Source organism: Trachemys scripta, chromosome 24, assembly GCF_013100865.1.
Source record: "Trachemys scripta elegans isolate TJP31775 chromosome 24, CAS_Tse_1.0, whole genome shotgun sequence".
NCBI classification, from domain to species: Eukaryota; Metazoa; Chordata; order Testudines; family Emydidae; genus Trachemys; species Trachemys scripta.
The window spans coordinates 12,640,029-12,653,664 of record NC_048321.1 but is presented as its reverse complement, the minus strand read 5'-3'; the positions used below and the strand labels follow the sequence as shown (position 1 = coordinate 12,653,664).

Sequence of the window (13,636 nt, the reverse complement as noted above, 5' to 3'; positions counted from 1 at the left end):
GGGTGGGCCCTTAAGAAGCTGCAGGTATAAATATTTGGGTGGCACTTTACTGTGTACACTGACCACTCATGCTGACGGGCTGCACCAAATGAAAGGGGCTAATGCCAAGCTCCTGAGATAAAGTGTGAACCTCCAGGATTACGAGATGGAGGTGGGACGTGGGAATGGGAGTATGAATGTTATAGTCGAGGCTTTGTCCCAGAGAGGGGAACCTGAACCTCCCTGGGTCACTGGCTTAAGTAACCCCATTCAGTTCAGACTTGAAGTGGGGAGAGATGTGACGAAGTGGGGGATTTTGTTAGTGTTTTGTATGAATATGGTGCGTACCTCAGTTTCCCTGTGCGCTGCATGTGTAACAAGGTGGCGGAAGAGGGGGTTTGTGGTTGCAGAGGGCCAAGTGTGACCTCGCCTAGCAGCCTGGACTCTGGACACCGGCCTGGACATTGTGGATCTTAGCAACCAGTGACCCAGAGGCCCAGGCCATCTTGGGAGCCAGCCGGTTCTGGCCCTGTCATAAACATACAGCTAAAGGTAGCATAAAATCCCACCTGAGCAGCTGTACTGAATCCTTACCTGTAAGGGGTTAAGAAGCTCAAATAACCTGGTTGGCCCCTGACCAAAAGGACCAATAAGGAAAGAAGATACACCTCTACCCCGATATAACACCGTCCTCGGGAGCCAAAAAATTGTACTGCGTTATAGGTGAAACCACGTTATATCAAACTTGCTTTGATCCACTGGAGTGCGCAGCCCTGCACCCCCGGAGCACTGCTTTACCGCGTTATATCCAAATTCGTGTTATATCAGGTCGTGTTATATTGGGGTAGTGGTGTACTTTCAAATCTGGGGTGGGGAGGTTTTGTTTGTGTGCTCTCTTTGTTGTTCTCTTTCTGGACGGAGAGAGACCAGACAGGAAAAACATCTCCTGAAAACATACCTGAAATGAGCACCTAAGATTACAAAAATTGTAAGTAAGGGCATGGAAATGCGTTAGATTATCTTTTGTTTTAGCTTGTGAATTTTCCCTAGGCTAAGAGGGAGTTTTATTCCTGTTTTTAGTAACTTTGAAGCTGAGCCTAGAGCGGAATTCTCTGTGTTTTAAATCTTTCTATTACCCTGTAAAGTTACTTTCCATCCTGATTTTTGCAGGTGTGATTATTTTCCTTTAAATAAAATTATTTTTTTAAGAACCTGATTGATTTTCAGTGTCCTAAAAACCAAGGGGTTTGGTCTGTGCTCACATTATAACTAATTGGTTAATATATTATTCTCAAGCCTCCCCAGGAAAGGGGGTGAAGGGGTTTGGGGGGAATATTTTGGGGAACAAGGGACTCCAAGTGACGCTTTTCCAGAATTTTTTGTCTAAATCCCTTGGTGGTGGCAGCAATACCTTCCAAGGACAAGGGAAGGAATTTGTGCCTTGGGGAAGTTCTTAACCTAAGCTGGTAAAAATAAGCTTAAGGGGTCTTTCATGCTGGTTCCCACATCTGTACCCCAGAGTTCAGAGTAGGGAGGGAACCCTGACAGGCCCGTAGGAGGATAAAGAGTGGAGGAGAGAGGGCCCGATAAGGCAGCTGGTTCTGGTCAGTTGGGAAACAAAGGATGGAAGAGATGGAGCCCAGATGACCTATTTGGCCAGGAACAAAGACAAAGGGTGGAGGAGGGGCTGGTGGGGGAGGGGATATGGGGGGCTCGGTGGGAAGGAGGTCGCTTCTGGACTGGGGACAAAGAGAGGCCTGAGCTACCTGGATGGGGACAGACCCAGCTGGACTGTGCTGAGACTGGCCAGGCCCGCGGGCCCTGAGAACTGCCTGTTCTGGTTCCTGTGTTACACTGGCTGAGAGTCACTGCAGGGTAGAGATCAGGGGGCGATACTCTCTCTGGGTGGGGATGTCCCTGTGGTGCAGAGGGAGGGGATTCCCTGAGGGGGCTGATGGTGAGAGACAGCCAGCTGAAGGTTCGGGAGCTGTGGTTCCAGGAGGTGCTGGAGCCCAGGTCTTAACCCACCAGAGTGTGTGTGACCCCAAGAAGAGCTGTCACACTGAAGGGGGTCCTCCCAGGAACCATAGGGAGCTGAGAGAGCCCGTGGCTGGGAGTCTGTGACACAACCCAGATCTGGTGTAATAGGTTTAATACAAGAAACAAAACATAATTAGCATCATTATATAAAATATATCCTAAAATAAAAGTCAACATATGTATATATCCAGTATATGTGTATGTGCACTGTCTGTATGTACTCCCTCTCTCTCTGTATATATGTGTGTGTGTATACACATACACACATATATATTATCTTAACATAAAACTGAGCATAATTAGATATATTGTCTACATATACTTCTCTGTTTTGTATGTATATATGTGTGTCAGAAGATATATAACAACATAATATTAGATACACACACACATATATATGTATATATGTAGAGAGAAAGGTATATATCTACATAAAAATATTGAACACAATCAATCCAGCATTTCTCCAAAGACTTAACACTTGCTCACACACTAAGACTATGTCTGGCTTTGTGTAACTGCGCCATCTGGTGGCTCCGTCCAGAACAGCGTGTTCCTCCCCTCCCATCTCTCCTATGCAGGATTCTTTGCCCAGAGACCAGACCTGGGCCTGAGGGTCCCAGAATCAGTGCGGGCCTGGGTGGGTCTCTGCTTCATCATCCCCTGCACATTCAGGCCACCGATGGGGCCTGGATTCAATGGGGGGACCTGTGGGTCTTAGTTCATGGAGGAAGCGGACATCTTCTGGGGGAAACCCGTCGCTGGCAACATCCTCAGAGAGGTGTTGGGGGAGGCACAGGGCCACTTCTGGATGCTGGGGTACCTGGAGAACGGGTGCTGCTACTTGGGCAACGAGAACATGAGATACAGGGACAGGAGCTGCTATTATCTGCACATCTGAACCCCTTCGCCACCGAACACCCCCGTCGCCAAGTGCCACGCCGCCTAAAACCCCCACCGAGCACCGCCAAACCCCACCCACTCAGAGCGGCGTGCTGCCGTATCCCCCCTGCCGAGCGGCGTGCTGCTGAATCCCCCCACCGCCGAACGCCCCCCGCAGAGCGCCGCGCCGCTCTACCATACCCCCTCGCCGAGCGGTGCGCTGCTGAACCCCCCTGCTGCTATACCCGCCCACCAAGCACCGCGCTGCCCAACCCCCCTGTCGTGCGCTGCGCTGCCGAACACCCCCCACCGCCGAACACCCCCTCGTGGAGCGCCCCGCCTCGACACCCCCCCCGCGCAGCACCGTGCTGCCGACTGCCCCGCCACTGAAACAAAAACAACCCACCCCTCCCCCAGTGCCGCCCGACCAAACCAAAAAAAACAAACAAAACCCGAGCGCCCCCCCGCCAACCCAAGATTGGCCGCCCCTTACCAGGTGCCGCCCCAAGCACGTGCTTGGTCGGCTGCTGCCTGGAGCCGGCCCTGCCTGAGCCAGCCAGTCCCCCACCCTGGGGCTGGATCCAAGTCATCACCCACATATGGGGAAAGGCCCAGTGGCCCATTCCCTGCCTGGCTAGTGGCTTGAAACAAAAAATGGTCACAATTTTTAGCAAACCAAAAACTGTTTAGGTAGAAACAAAAAGAAAAATTGTTGAATTTTTTGGTGAACCAAACATTTGAAAAAAAATATTTTGGAGTCAATCTGAAAGCATTGTCTGATAAATTTTGAGGGAACCCAAAGTCAGCAGGAAAAAATCTTTTCATGTAAAACCAAAAATGGAAATTGGTCAAAATTTTCTGCGAATCAGAAGGTCAGAAATAGATTTGGTTTGAGGATGAAACCTTTTGTTTCGATTTCAAGAATTTTAGACGTTTTTTAACTACAAAGTAAAATTACAGGAAATTTCAAACCATACAGTGTGTTTGAATTGAGAAAGTGAAACGTTTCTTTTTGAAAATGCCTAAATGAAATCTTTCAATTTCGGGGAATTTTGGGAGGTTTTTTCCCCCAAACAAACAAATTGGCAAAATTGTCCCAGATTTACACAAAGTTTTGGTGTTGCCGAATTTGCATTTTGCACCCAAAAAAAAGTTTGTCGGTGAAACTTTCTCCCCGCACTGCCTGGGAGCGGCCGTTAGAGTCGCTGGGTTGGGCGTTGTCTTGCAGGGATCAGTAACTAGCATCAGCTGGTCTGCTCTGTTCTCTAGAGGGTCTCATACTGTGGTTGTCACTGGGGTATCTGGGTGCCTGGCGGTCATCACAGAGCAAACAAAGTCATAACCATCAGGGCAACAAACAGATCATCTACCGGTCATATAAACATTACAAGCAGCTTCCATGTGCTTCCCACACGCATGGGTCTGAGAGGGCAGGATATCAGAGTAAATGGGCCTGTTGGCCTCTCCCAGGGTGGCAGTTCCCTCAGCTGAGGTCTCATTCTCTGTTTCCTAAGTTCTCTGAGATTCTAATTCCTTGTCAGCTCTTCGATGGCTGAGGAACGTCCCGATCTACACACCGGACTCGGGCACAGTGGATTCCCTGGCCCCCGATTCCCTTCCACGACAGCAGCAGAGTGTCCTGGGAGAGAGAGATAATAGGCTATATAAGTGGCTGGCAGTCTGGATAGATAGATGGGTGGGTAGGTACATAGTTGGGTAGGTGAGTAGACAGTAAGTTGGTGGGGAGGTAGGTAGGCAGATCGGTGTGTAAGTTTATGTGTAGGTGGGTAGATGGGTGGCTGAGTAGGTCAGTGGGTGGGTACATCAGTGGGTGGTTGGGTCAATGGGTTGGGAGCTACGTCAGGTGGTAGGAAGATGGGTGCATCAATGGGTACATAGGTAGGTGGGTGGGTTGGATGGTAGGGGGTGGGTGCATAGGATGCTAAGTCGTAGGTAGGTAGCTAGGTAGAGTGGTAGGTGGGTAGATGGGTCAGTCAGTGGGTTGGTAGCTAGGTGGGTACATAGGTGGGTAGAACGGTGGATAGGTATATGAGTAGGTAGGTACATAGGTGGGCAGATCATTAGGTGGGATGGTAGCTGAGTTACCGTCTGTAATAGAGCAGGGTGAGGTAATAGGCCAGGATGAATCCAGTTGCCACGAAGACGAGTTTGCAGCTGATTTCGATAAATGCCCGAGTGAGGCCACCTGTGGGAGCTGGAACAAGCCGAGAGTCTGGGATAGATCCCTGCAACCCCAGTCCCAAGCCAGCCAGCCCCTGCCCTGGGGCTGGGTAGGAGCCAGCGATTCCTTGAGGGGGGAAGGTCCTGTGGCCCAATGCCCACCCACCTCCCCCAAAAGCCAGTCAATCCTCTCCCTGGGGCAAGATCAGAGCTCGCACCCCCTAGTGGGGAAGCGCTCTCACATGTTTCCAGTGGGCTCAGCAGTACAGCGTACATCCTGTGGATGTTGGAGCGGAGGCAGAAGATCCGGGTCCTTGTCCCCACTCCCTGTCCAACTCAGGGCGCTGACAGCCTCATCCCCCTGGGCCCACAAGCTGACCTGCAGGGCCCCCCGAGAGCCGTTCCCAGCCACGGGCTCCCCGTCCACCTGTCATTGGAGCCGGAGCAGGGGGTGGGAGCACAGTGAGCAACTGCAGCTCATGCTGGGCCCCTGGCACTGGCAGGACGAGTTCAGCCCGGTCCCCAGCTAGGGGCTGTCTGGGGAGCGCAGGATACACAGTAACAAATTAATAGTCAGAGAGAGAAACCCAGGGGCAGGGAGTCCCATGGGTTAACCATACTAATACCCAGGGGAAGGGAGTCCCATAGATTAACCTGCTAGTATCCAGTAGGGGATTCCCACAGGTTCTTCTGCCCTGGGGTGTCTCTTCAGCTGGCCTCCAGACACTGATCCGGCCCCATCCTTGGTCAGTTCCACTTCACACCAACCCACCTGCTTCTCCACCTTCAGCCTGGGAGCTCATGGCCCTTGTAGATGTCCCAGGAGTCCACTCAAGCCTCAGCTGGCCCCCGTAGGGCTGCCCTCAAAGCGGCTAATTAACTATGGCAGCCTCCCACTCCCTAGACGTGTCCTCTCCAGGCTGGGCCAGAGCCAGGGGACTAAATAATCCCGCTCCCAGCCCCAGATGAACCCCAGCCACCATCAGACATGTCAGACACCCCCCTCAGGGCAGGTCAGGGGTAGAGAGGGGAGCCATAGCCAAGGGGGCAGGAAGGGGTGAAGATCCCAAGGGAGAAGAGGCTGGAGGGTGTGGAGAGAAGGGGCCTGGAGTAGAATTGGCTGAGGGTGCATGGTGGGGGGAGGGGATCCCAGCACAGGGCTGAGTTCGGGGAGGGGTTGGAGTGCAGGGATAGGGAGCCCAGAGGTTGGGATCCCAGCAGAGAGGGCTGGGAGCAGCATGGAGAGGCTGGGCAGGTCACTCACAGCCCACGCGGAGCTGGATGGTTCTGCGGGTGGAAGGTCCCTGTGCTGAGCTGTAGGTGACGTTGCAGACGAGCTCTTTGCCGTGGTCCTCCAGGCCGGGCGTGAAACGGAGCGCGGAGCTGTGGGCCCAGGTGCCATTTGCCAGCTGGGTTGAGATGTTCTGGGCTGTGTCGCTGAATGGCCCCGTCCAGGTGACTCGGGGAGGGGTCCCGGAGCATCGCCCGGGGGCCGTGCAGGTCACAGTCACCAGCTCCCCAGCCAGCAGCATCCCTGGCAGCCCCCGCGCCGGTGAGATCTGGATCTCTGGCTCCTCCGTCAGCCCTGGACATGGGGAGAGGGGAGAGAATCAGTCGGGGACACGGGGCTTTTCCCCTCTAGGGGCTCAGCCTGGATCTGACCCCAGGATGGGGACCGGCTGACTCAGGGGGCTGATAAGCGGTGACTGCGGCTGCTCTTACGTGTCACAGAGATCGTGAGTGTAAGGTCAGTGCCATCTGTACTGTAGCGGTAATTGTAGCTAAAGTCTCCCTCGACTCTAAGGAAATATCTCCGCGCATCCGTCCATCGGGCATCGCTGATTTGCAGGGAGCAGTCGCCGCGCGCTGGATTTTCCGCCAGCCGGAACCGGCCCTGGGTCTCCTGCGACACCCCCCGGCTGGGGTCACTGCTGGCCACGAGCGGATCATAGCCCCCAGTGGCCTGATCCTTGTACCAGTATCTGTAGAGCCGGGACTGGGAATTCTTAGTGTCATAGGAGGCTGGGTACATGAACGTGCAGGGGACCAGAACGCAGAGACCTTCCTGCACTGACACTGATGGTGGCACCGTCAGGGTAAATCCGGGCTGCTGGGACAGGGACTCTGCAGGGGACGAAGAGGGATTGACGTGGGACCCATAGAGAGCAGAGACCAACCCTGAGCTCCCCCCACAGCTCTGCCAATGCCCCTCACTCCCGACCCACAGCCCATCCATTGAGCTCCATCCACTCCCTGTCACTCAGCGCCCCCTAGCACCACACTGGGGCACTGGGCTCCCCTCCCCCTCTGGCCAGTCTTCCCTCCAAGTTCTGGGACAGACCTGGCATGACTTAGCACAGGTTCTGCCCTTCCCCCTGCACTGGGGTTGCAGGTTCTGCTTACTTACCCCTCCAGAGCAGGGCGAGGATCAGGACCCTCAGTGTGGCAGGACCCCCTGCTCTCCAGGGGGGGGCCCTGAGCCCGGAGCTCCCATTCCCTTGCATCCTGCTGTGGCAGCAGGGCTCTGCCCATGGCTGGGGCGTCTGGCTGGGACAGACCTAGAGACAGACGGGGTGGGTGGGAAGTGTAAGAGCAGAGGTTGTTTGGGGAGGACAGATCTGCCTTGGGGACCGTCAGTACTGCTGGGCTCTGCGGGGGGGCTGATCTGGGGCTTCTGGCAGTGCAGTGACCCCCCCCAATCCCCAAATCACCAGACAGTCATGAGAAACCGTGGGCTAAAAAAATCCTTAAATTGGCACACACCAAAAAAGAGAGATTTTCTCTAAGAATCACAAGATAGGCCAGAAAATCCCAAGCTGGTATCAGAAGATCGTCGGAAGGCCTGCTTTGTTTCAGTCTTCCCACAAAAATCAACATGTGAGCCACTGGTAATAATATTTGCAAACTGATGGATGCCAGGAGAGGTCTCAGAAGATGGGGGAAGCGCTAACAGAGTGGCCATCTTTAAAAGGGGAAAAAGGAGGAGCCGGGGACTATAGACCAGTCAGCCTGACCTCAACAAATGGAAAGCTACTAGAGCAATGTATAAAACCTTCAATTTTTGAGGACGAAAGGGTGATCACCAGCATGGATTCACCAAGAACAAATCTTTCCAAACCAGCTTGATTTCCTTCTCTGACGAGGTAACTGGTTGCTGGCAGGGGGAAAGAAATGGAAATAATAAAACTGGACTTCAGCAAGGCTTTTGACAGAGTCCAACATGACTTTCTCCTACATAAGCTGGAGAAGGCTTCTGAAGGAACTCAAATGTGAGATTGCAGAACTACTTACTGTCGTATGTAACCTATCATTTAAATCAGCTTCTGTGCGAGATGACTGGAGGATGGCTAATGTGACACCAATTTTTAAAGAAGGCTCTGGAGGTGATTCCAGCAATTAGAGGCCACTAAGCCTAACTTCAGAGTTGGGCAAACTGTTTGAAACTACAGTAAAGAACAGAATTATCAGATGCATAATGAATACAATTTGTTGGAGAAGAGTCAATATGGTTTCTGTAAAGGGAAATCATGCCTCACTAATCTATTAGAATTTTTTGAGGGAGTCAACAGCAAGTGGGCAAGGGTGACCCAGTCTATGTACTTAAATTTTCAGAAAGCCTTTGCAAACATCCCTCCTGAAAGGCTCTTAAGCAAAAGAAGCTTTCATGGGATAAGTGGGAAGGTCCTTTCCTGGATCAGTAACTGGTTAAAGATAGTTAAAAGATAGGAATAAACGGTCAATTTTCACAGTGGAGAGAGGTAAATAGTGGTGTCCCCCAGGGGTCTGTATTGGGACCAGTGTTGTTCAACATATTCGTAAACAATCTGGAAAAAGGGGTCAACAGTGAGGTGGCAAAATTTGCAGATGATGGGCAATAAAATGGCAGATAAATTCAATGTTAATAAATGCAAAGTAATGCACATTGGAAAACATAATCCCAACTATATCTATAAAATGAGGTACTACCACTCAAGGAAGACTATAACAGGGTTTAAAGGAGAACTAGATATATTCATGGAGTTTAAGTCCATTAATGGCTATTAGCCACAATGGGTAAGGAATGGTGTCCCTAGCATATGTTTGTCAGAGGGTGGAGAAGGATGGCAGGAGAGAGATCACTTGATCATTACCTGTTAGGTTCACTCCATCTGGGGCACCTGGCACTGGCCACTGTCGGAAGACAGGATACTGGGCTAGATGGACCATTGGTCTGACCCAGTCTGGCCATCCTTATCTTTTTATGTTCTTATTTTATCTTGGAGTCATTGCGGATAGTTCCTGAAAATGCCCATTCAATGTGCAGCGGCCATCAAAAAAGTGAACACAATGTTGGGAATCATTAAGAAAGGGATAGTTCATAAGACAGAAAATATCATATTGCCTTTATATAAATCCATGGTACACCCCCATCTTTAATACTGCATGCAGTTCTGGTGGCCCTATCTCAAATTGGAACTGGAAAAGGTTCAGAAAAGAGCAACAAAAATGATGAGGGGTATGGAACAGCTTCCATAGGAGGAGAGATTAATGAGACTGGGACTTTTCAGCTTGGAAAAGAGATGACTAAGCGGGGATATGATAAAGATCTATAAGATCATGACAGGTGTGGAGAAAATAAGGAAGTGTTATTTACTTCTTCCCATAACACAAGAACTAGGAGTCCCCAAATGAAATTAATAGGCAGCAGGTTTAAAACAAACAAAAGGAAATATTTCTTCACACAACGCACAGTCAACTTGTGGAACTCTTTGCCAGATGATGTTGTGAAGGCCAAAACTATAACAGGATTGAAAAAGAACTGGATAAATTCATGCAGTACAGGTTTTTACTTAGCAGCTCTGTGTTCTCGGGGAACCAGGGTGCAGTACCCAGCCTGTCTGACTCATGAAAGAGAGAAGGCCACCCAGCCTCTGCTTGAACCAAACTTGCATCAGAAGAAAGTCTTACAAAAAGCAATGGAAAGCCAGTGGGAGACACACCTCAGCCCCTGTGACAACAATGACAGAATTAAGGAAACTCTCCTAGCATCATTTGCATTGAAGATGGGACAGGGAGGTATCTCCATTAGCTTACAGAATGGAGAACAGAGATTGCCAGGCAAGAACCACACTGAACTCTGGGACCAGAAAAGCAGGGAAGCAATGCATGATGGGGGATCTCTGCTCCAGATGTTAATGAGCCCACACCTGCACACACCCAGCTCAGCAGTTATCAGACCAATTCTAGTAATGAATCCTTTATTAGTATCGAAAATAGTGAAATACATTATGAGCTCCCTCCAAGGAACACCGCCCGAAGCCAGGAATGATCACCTCCCATGTCTAGCTTGAACAAAACAACTTCGGTATTCTCGTGTGTTTACACACAAACAAATCTAGTGTTTTCCCTTGAACCATTGTTCTTTCTTTACAAAACCCCCGACCCACACTCCAGTCAGTGTTCTGATGCCTGGATCCAACAGCTGCATCAGTTCCATCTTCTCCTGACTGATCATGCTGGGGGCTCTGCCTGACTCCAGCACTCAGGACCCTGAGCTACCACCATCACCTGGGACCCCTGATTGAGTCAAGCTTCATGGAGTGGTGAGAACCCATCTCTCTCTCTCTCTCTAGGTGTAGCCTTCTGACCCTGACTTGTGTGATCAGTTATAGTTTTGTAAACCTGACTTTTACAATCAAATTTAAGTTAGATTTAATATTAAATCTGTTTTTTTGGTTTGGCTCCCCGGTGGTTATTTCCTGCCAATAAATAACTTTCATGATTAAACTGGTTGCTTCTCTCTCTCTCTCCCCTCCCACCCCCGTGGGTGTTTTTTGGTTTCCTCATTCGTTCTGTAGCAACGCTCCTCATACCTAAGCTAAAAGATCCCTTCATCACCCAAAAATCCTGTGGGGTTTGCTCATCACGTGGGTTACTCCAGAACAATTGTAACGTTACAGTGGGGGTAGGCACATGCTGACCGTGGGACATACGAGGGTGACAGCTTGGAGATGCTGCTTGATCCAATCAGCTGAGTCCAGGGACATATAAGGGGTCAGCTTGGGAGTTCTGATTAACCCGTTCCTCTAAGATGCGCTCTGTTAAAGTGTGTGTGTGTTTGTGTGAGTGTTCATCTGATTCTGGGGCTGGAAGAACCCAGCCCTGGGGAACCTAGGTCCTGCAGGACAGCTCCATTGGCAGGGGACTTGCAGCAGGGAGAAGTAGAGCTCCATAGAAATACAGACCCTCCAACCCAGAAGAGTAACCCTCATAAATGAGTGTACTCCAAAGTACCCAAAAGTCAGAGGCAAAGCTGGTAACAAAATCCATCAATGGCTATTAGCCATGATGGAGAGGGATGGTGTCCTTAGCCTCTGTTTGCCAGAAGCGGGAATGGGAGACAGGGGACGGATCACTTGATGATTGCCTGTTCTGTTCATTCCCTCTGAGGCATGTGGCATTGGCTACTGTTGAAAGACAATATACTGAGCTAGATGGACCTTTGTTCTAACCCAGAATGGCTGTTCTTATGGAGAAATGTGGGTCCATTACCATTAAGTCGATACATAACTGGTTAAACAACCGCAAACAATGAGTAACTGTTAATAAAACGATGTTGGATTGGAGGGAGGTCCCAAGTGGGGCTCCACAGGGATCTGTTCTGGGTCCTGTGCTGTTTAACATCTTTATCAATGACCTGGATGTAAGACTAGGGAGCAGACTGATCAGATCTGCAGATACAGAAAGCTGGGGGGAGTTGCCAACACTTTGGAGGATAGAGCTAAAATTCAGAGGGACCTCGATAAATTACAGAACTGGGCTGTGGACGACACAATGAAATTCATCAAGGACAAATGGAAGGTGCTCCCCTTAGGGTCTGTGATTCTAGGATTCACTAAAAAATCCTGAGATTTAATGTGAACATGATGACAACTCCCCTTCTCCCCCCAGTATTCACTAATAAATCCCAAGGTTTGGTAGAAATATCCTGAGATTGGCTTTTAAAATACACAGATTTGTGTCTTTGCAAGCCCTTTTGTTTGCGGCCCGTTGGCTCACACCCCCCCCACCGGTGCTGGTGTCGCCCCCCACACGGTGAGTGGCTCGGTTGTGCTGGGATCCAGTTGAGACAGATGGCCTGGATGTGGGTAAAGCGTCCCGGGAGTGGGAGGGGGAATGCAGAGAGCTGATGGCTCCCCCCTCTGCAGCCAGGGTGGGGCAATAATCCTGCCCTCCCTGCCCCACAGCTGTCTCCCCCACCCCCACTCCACACTGCTCCTCCTGCTGCTGGGACTCTCCTCACACCTTCCCCCCTTCTCACCTGTTAATATGATTTGGGCCGTTCCCTCTTACCCCTTCCTTACCCGTTAGAATGGTATGGGCCACTCACTCCTTCCCCGGTCCCCCGTCCACTACTGTCAGAATGGTATGGGCGACTCACTGGTCTCCCCTCCTCCCCTATGAAAATGGTGTGGACTACTCACTCCTCACACCTCCTTTCCTTTTAAGATGGTATGAGCCACTCCCCACCTCCCAATTCCTTTTCTGTACAAATGGTACAGGGCAATGGCTCCTCGCACCCCCCATGAAAATGGTACAGGCCGCTCCCCCCTTTCCCTCCCATACCTAAAAACTCTTCTCAGCTCCTGAGGGGGGAGCTGCCTCCCTCCTGCAGCACCCTAATTGGCTGCCCTTCTCCAGGAGGTGGGGCAAGTGGTCAGGGCAGCCAATCAGAGGGGGGGTTCAAGGCTGGAGTTCTGCAGCCTTGGGGCTGGTCACTAATGCAGTGAGCTGGGTGGGTCTCAGCTTGGATGCCCTGTGGCCCATGCACCATCCCCTAGCAGAGCAGGGTGGGACGGGCCCTGCTGTCCTGGGGCCAGCCATGAGAGATCCAGCCTCCATCCCCATCCCTGTGGGGCTGCCCTCTGCAATGCCTGCACTCCCTGCCCCCCAAAACCATCCCCATCAGGAAGGGGGAAACGCCCAGCAGTTCAATTTTCCACCATCCCTCTGCTGACTTCAGGCATTCTCGGGAAGGAGGCTGAGATATGAGGTTGTACGTGGCCCCCTGAGCCGACACCTCCAGTGTAGTCCCCATGGTGGTGGAGCCCTGGGGCAGGACCCTGCTCGGGCTTGAGGGGCACTGGCAGAGCTGTTGGGGCAGGGAGCCGAGGGCTGGGATGGGAAGGGGCTGCGCATCGGGATTGAGGGGCACCCCAGTCTCCATAGACCGTCCAGCTCCCTCCCCCACCCTAGTTTCACTTACCCCTAGACCTGCAGAGGGGGGCCTGGCACCTGGTTCTGCGACCCTGCAGCCCGGGTTCCCCAGGGTTTGTGACTCGGAGCCTGGGGAAGCGGCATGCACGGGAATGTGAAAGTAGAAGTGGGTGTGGACAGGAGGGGGTTGGAGGAAGATGCTCTCTCAGAAACCACAGCACCAGCATCCTGCGGACTTCCCCTCCCTGTGGCTGGGGCTGCCTGCGATTTCCCTGCAACGGGGGAGGCTGCATATTGCTTGTGGGGCTGGAAATAGAACCCAGGAGTCTGGGCTTTGAGCCCTTCTACACCTCACTCT

At 51.6% G+C, this 13,636-nt stretch overlaps 1 protein-coding gene across 2 annotated transcripts; it reads right to left on the bottom strand.

Moving 5' to 3' along the window:
* Positions 1-3,481: 3,481 nt before the first annotated feature.
* Positions 3,482-13,425, bottom strand: LOC117869489 (sialic acid-binding Ig-like lectin 12). Of its 2 annotated transcripts, none has more exons than XM_034756343.1 (6): positions 13,328-13,425; positions 7,490-7,640; positions 6,805-7,206; positions 6,347-6,667; positions 5,008-5,116; positions 3,482-4,540 (listed from the first exon to the last, which is right to left on the bottom strand). In XM_034756343.1, exons 2-6 carry the CDS (start codon positions 7,584-7,586, stop codon positions 4,471-4,473), a joined length of 999 nt encoding a protein of 332 aa, XP_034612234.1. In that variant the 5' UTR covers positions 7,587-7,640; positions 13,328-13,425; the 3' UTR covers positions 3,482-4,470. The 2 variants fall into 2 exon arrangements, with proteins under 2 accessions (XP_034612234.1, XP_034612233.1); XM_034756342.1 differs by lacking the exon at positions 13,328-13,425 and adding an exon at positions 12,383-12,465.
* Between the last annotated feature and the right edge of the window lie 211 nt (positions 13,426-13,636).

Bases quoted from the DNA above. Each gene is read 5' to 3' on its own strand.
- LOC117869489 (XM_034756343.1), bottom strand. From the start codon at position 7,586: ATGCAAGGGAATGGGAGCTCCGGGCTCAGGGCCCCCCCCTGGAGAGCA. The intron at 6,668-6,804 runs GTAAGAGCAGCC...CCCCATGTCCAG, and splicing joins ACTCACGATCTCTGTGACAC to GGCTGACGGAGGAGCCAGAG. The intron at 5,117-6,346 runs GTGAGTGACCTG...GGCTTGTTCCAG, and splicing joins CATCCAGCTCCGCGTGGGCT to CTCCCACAGGTGGCCTCACT.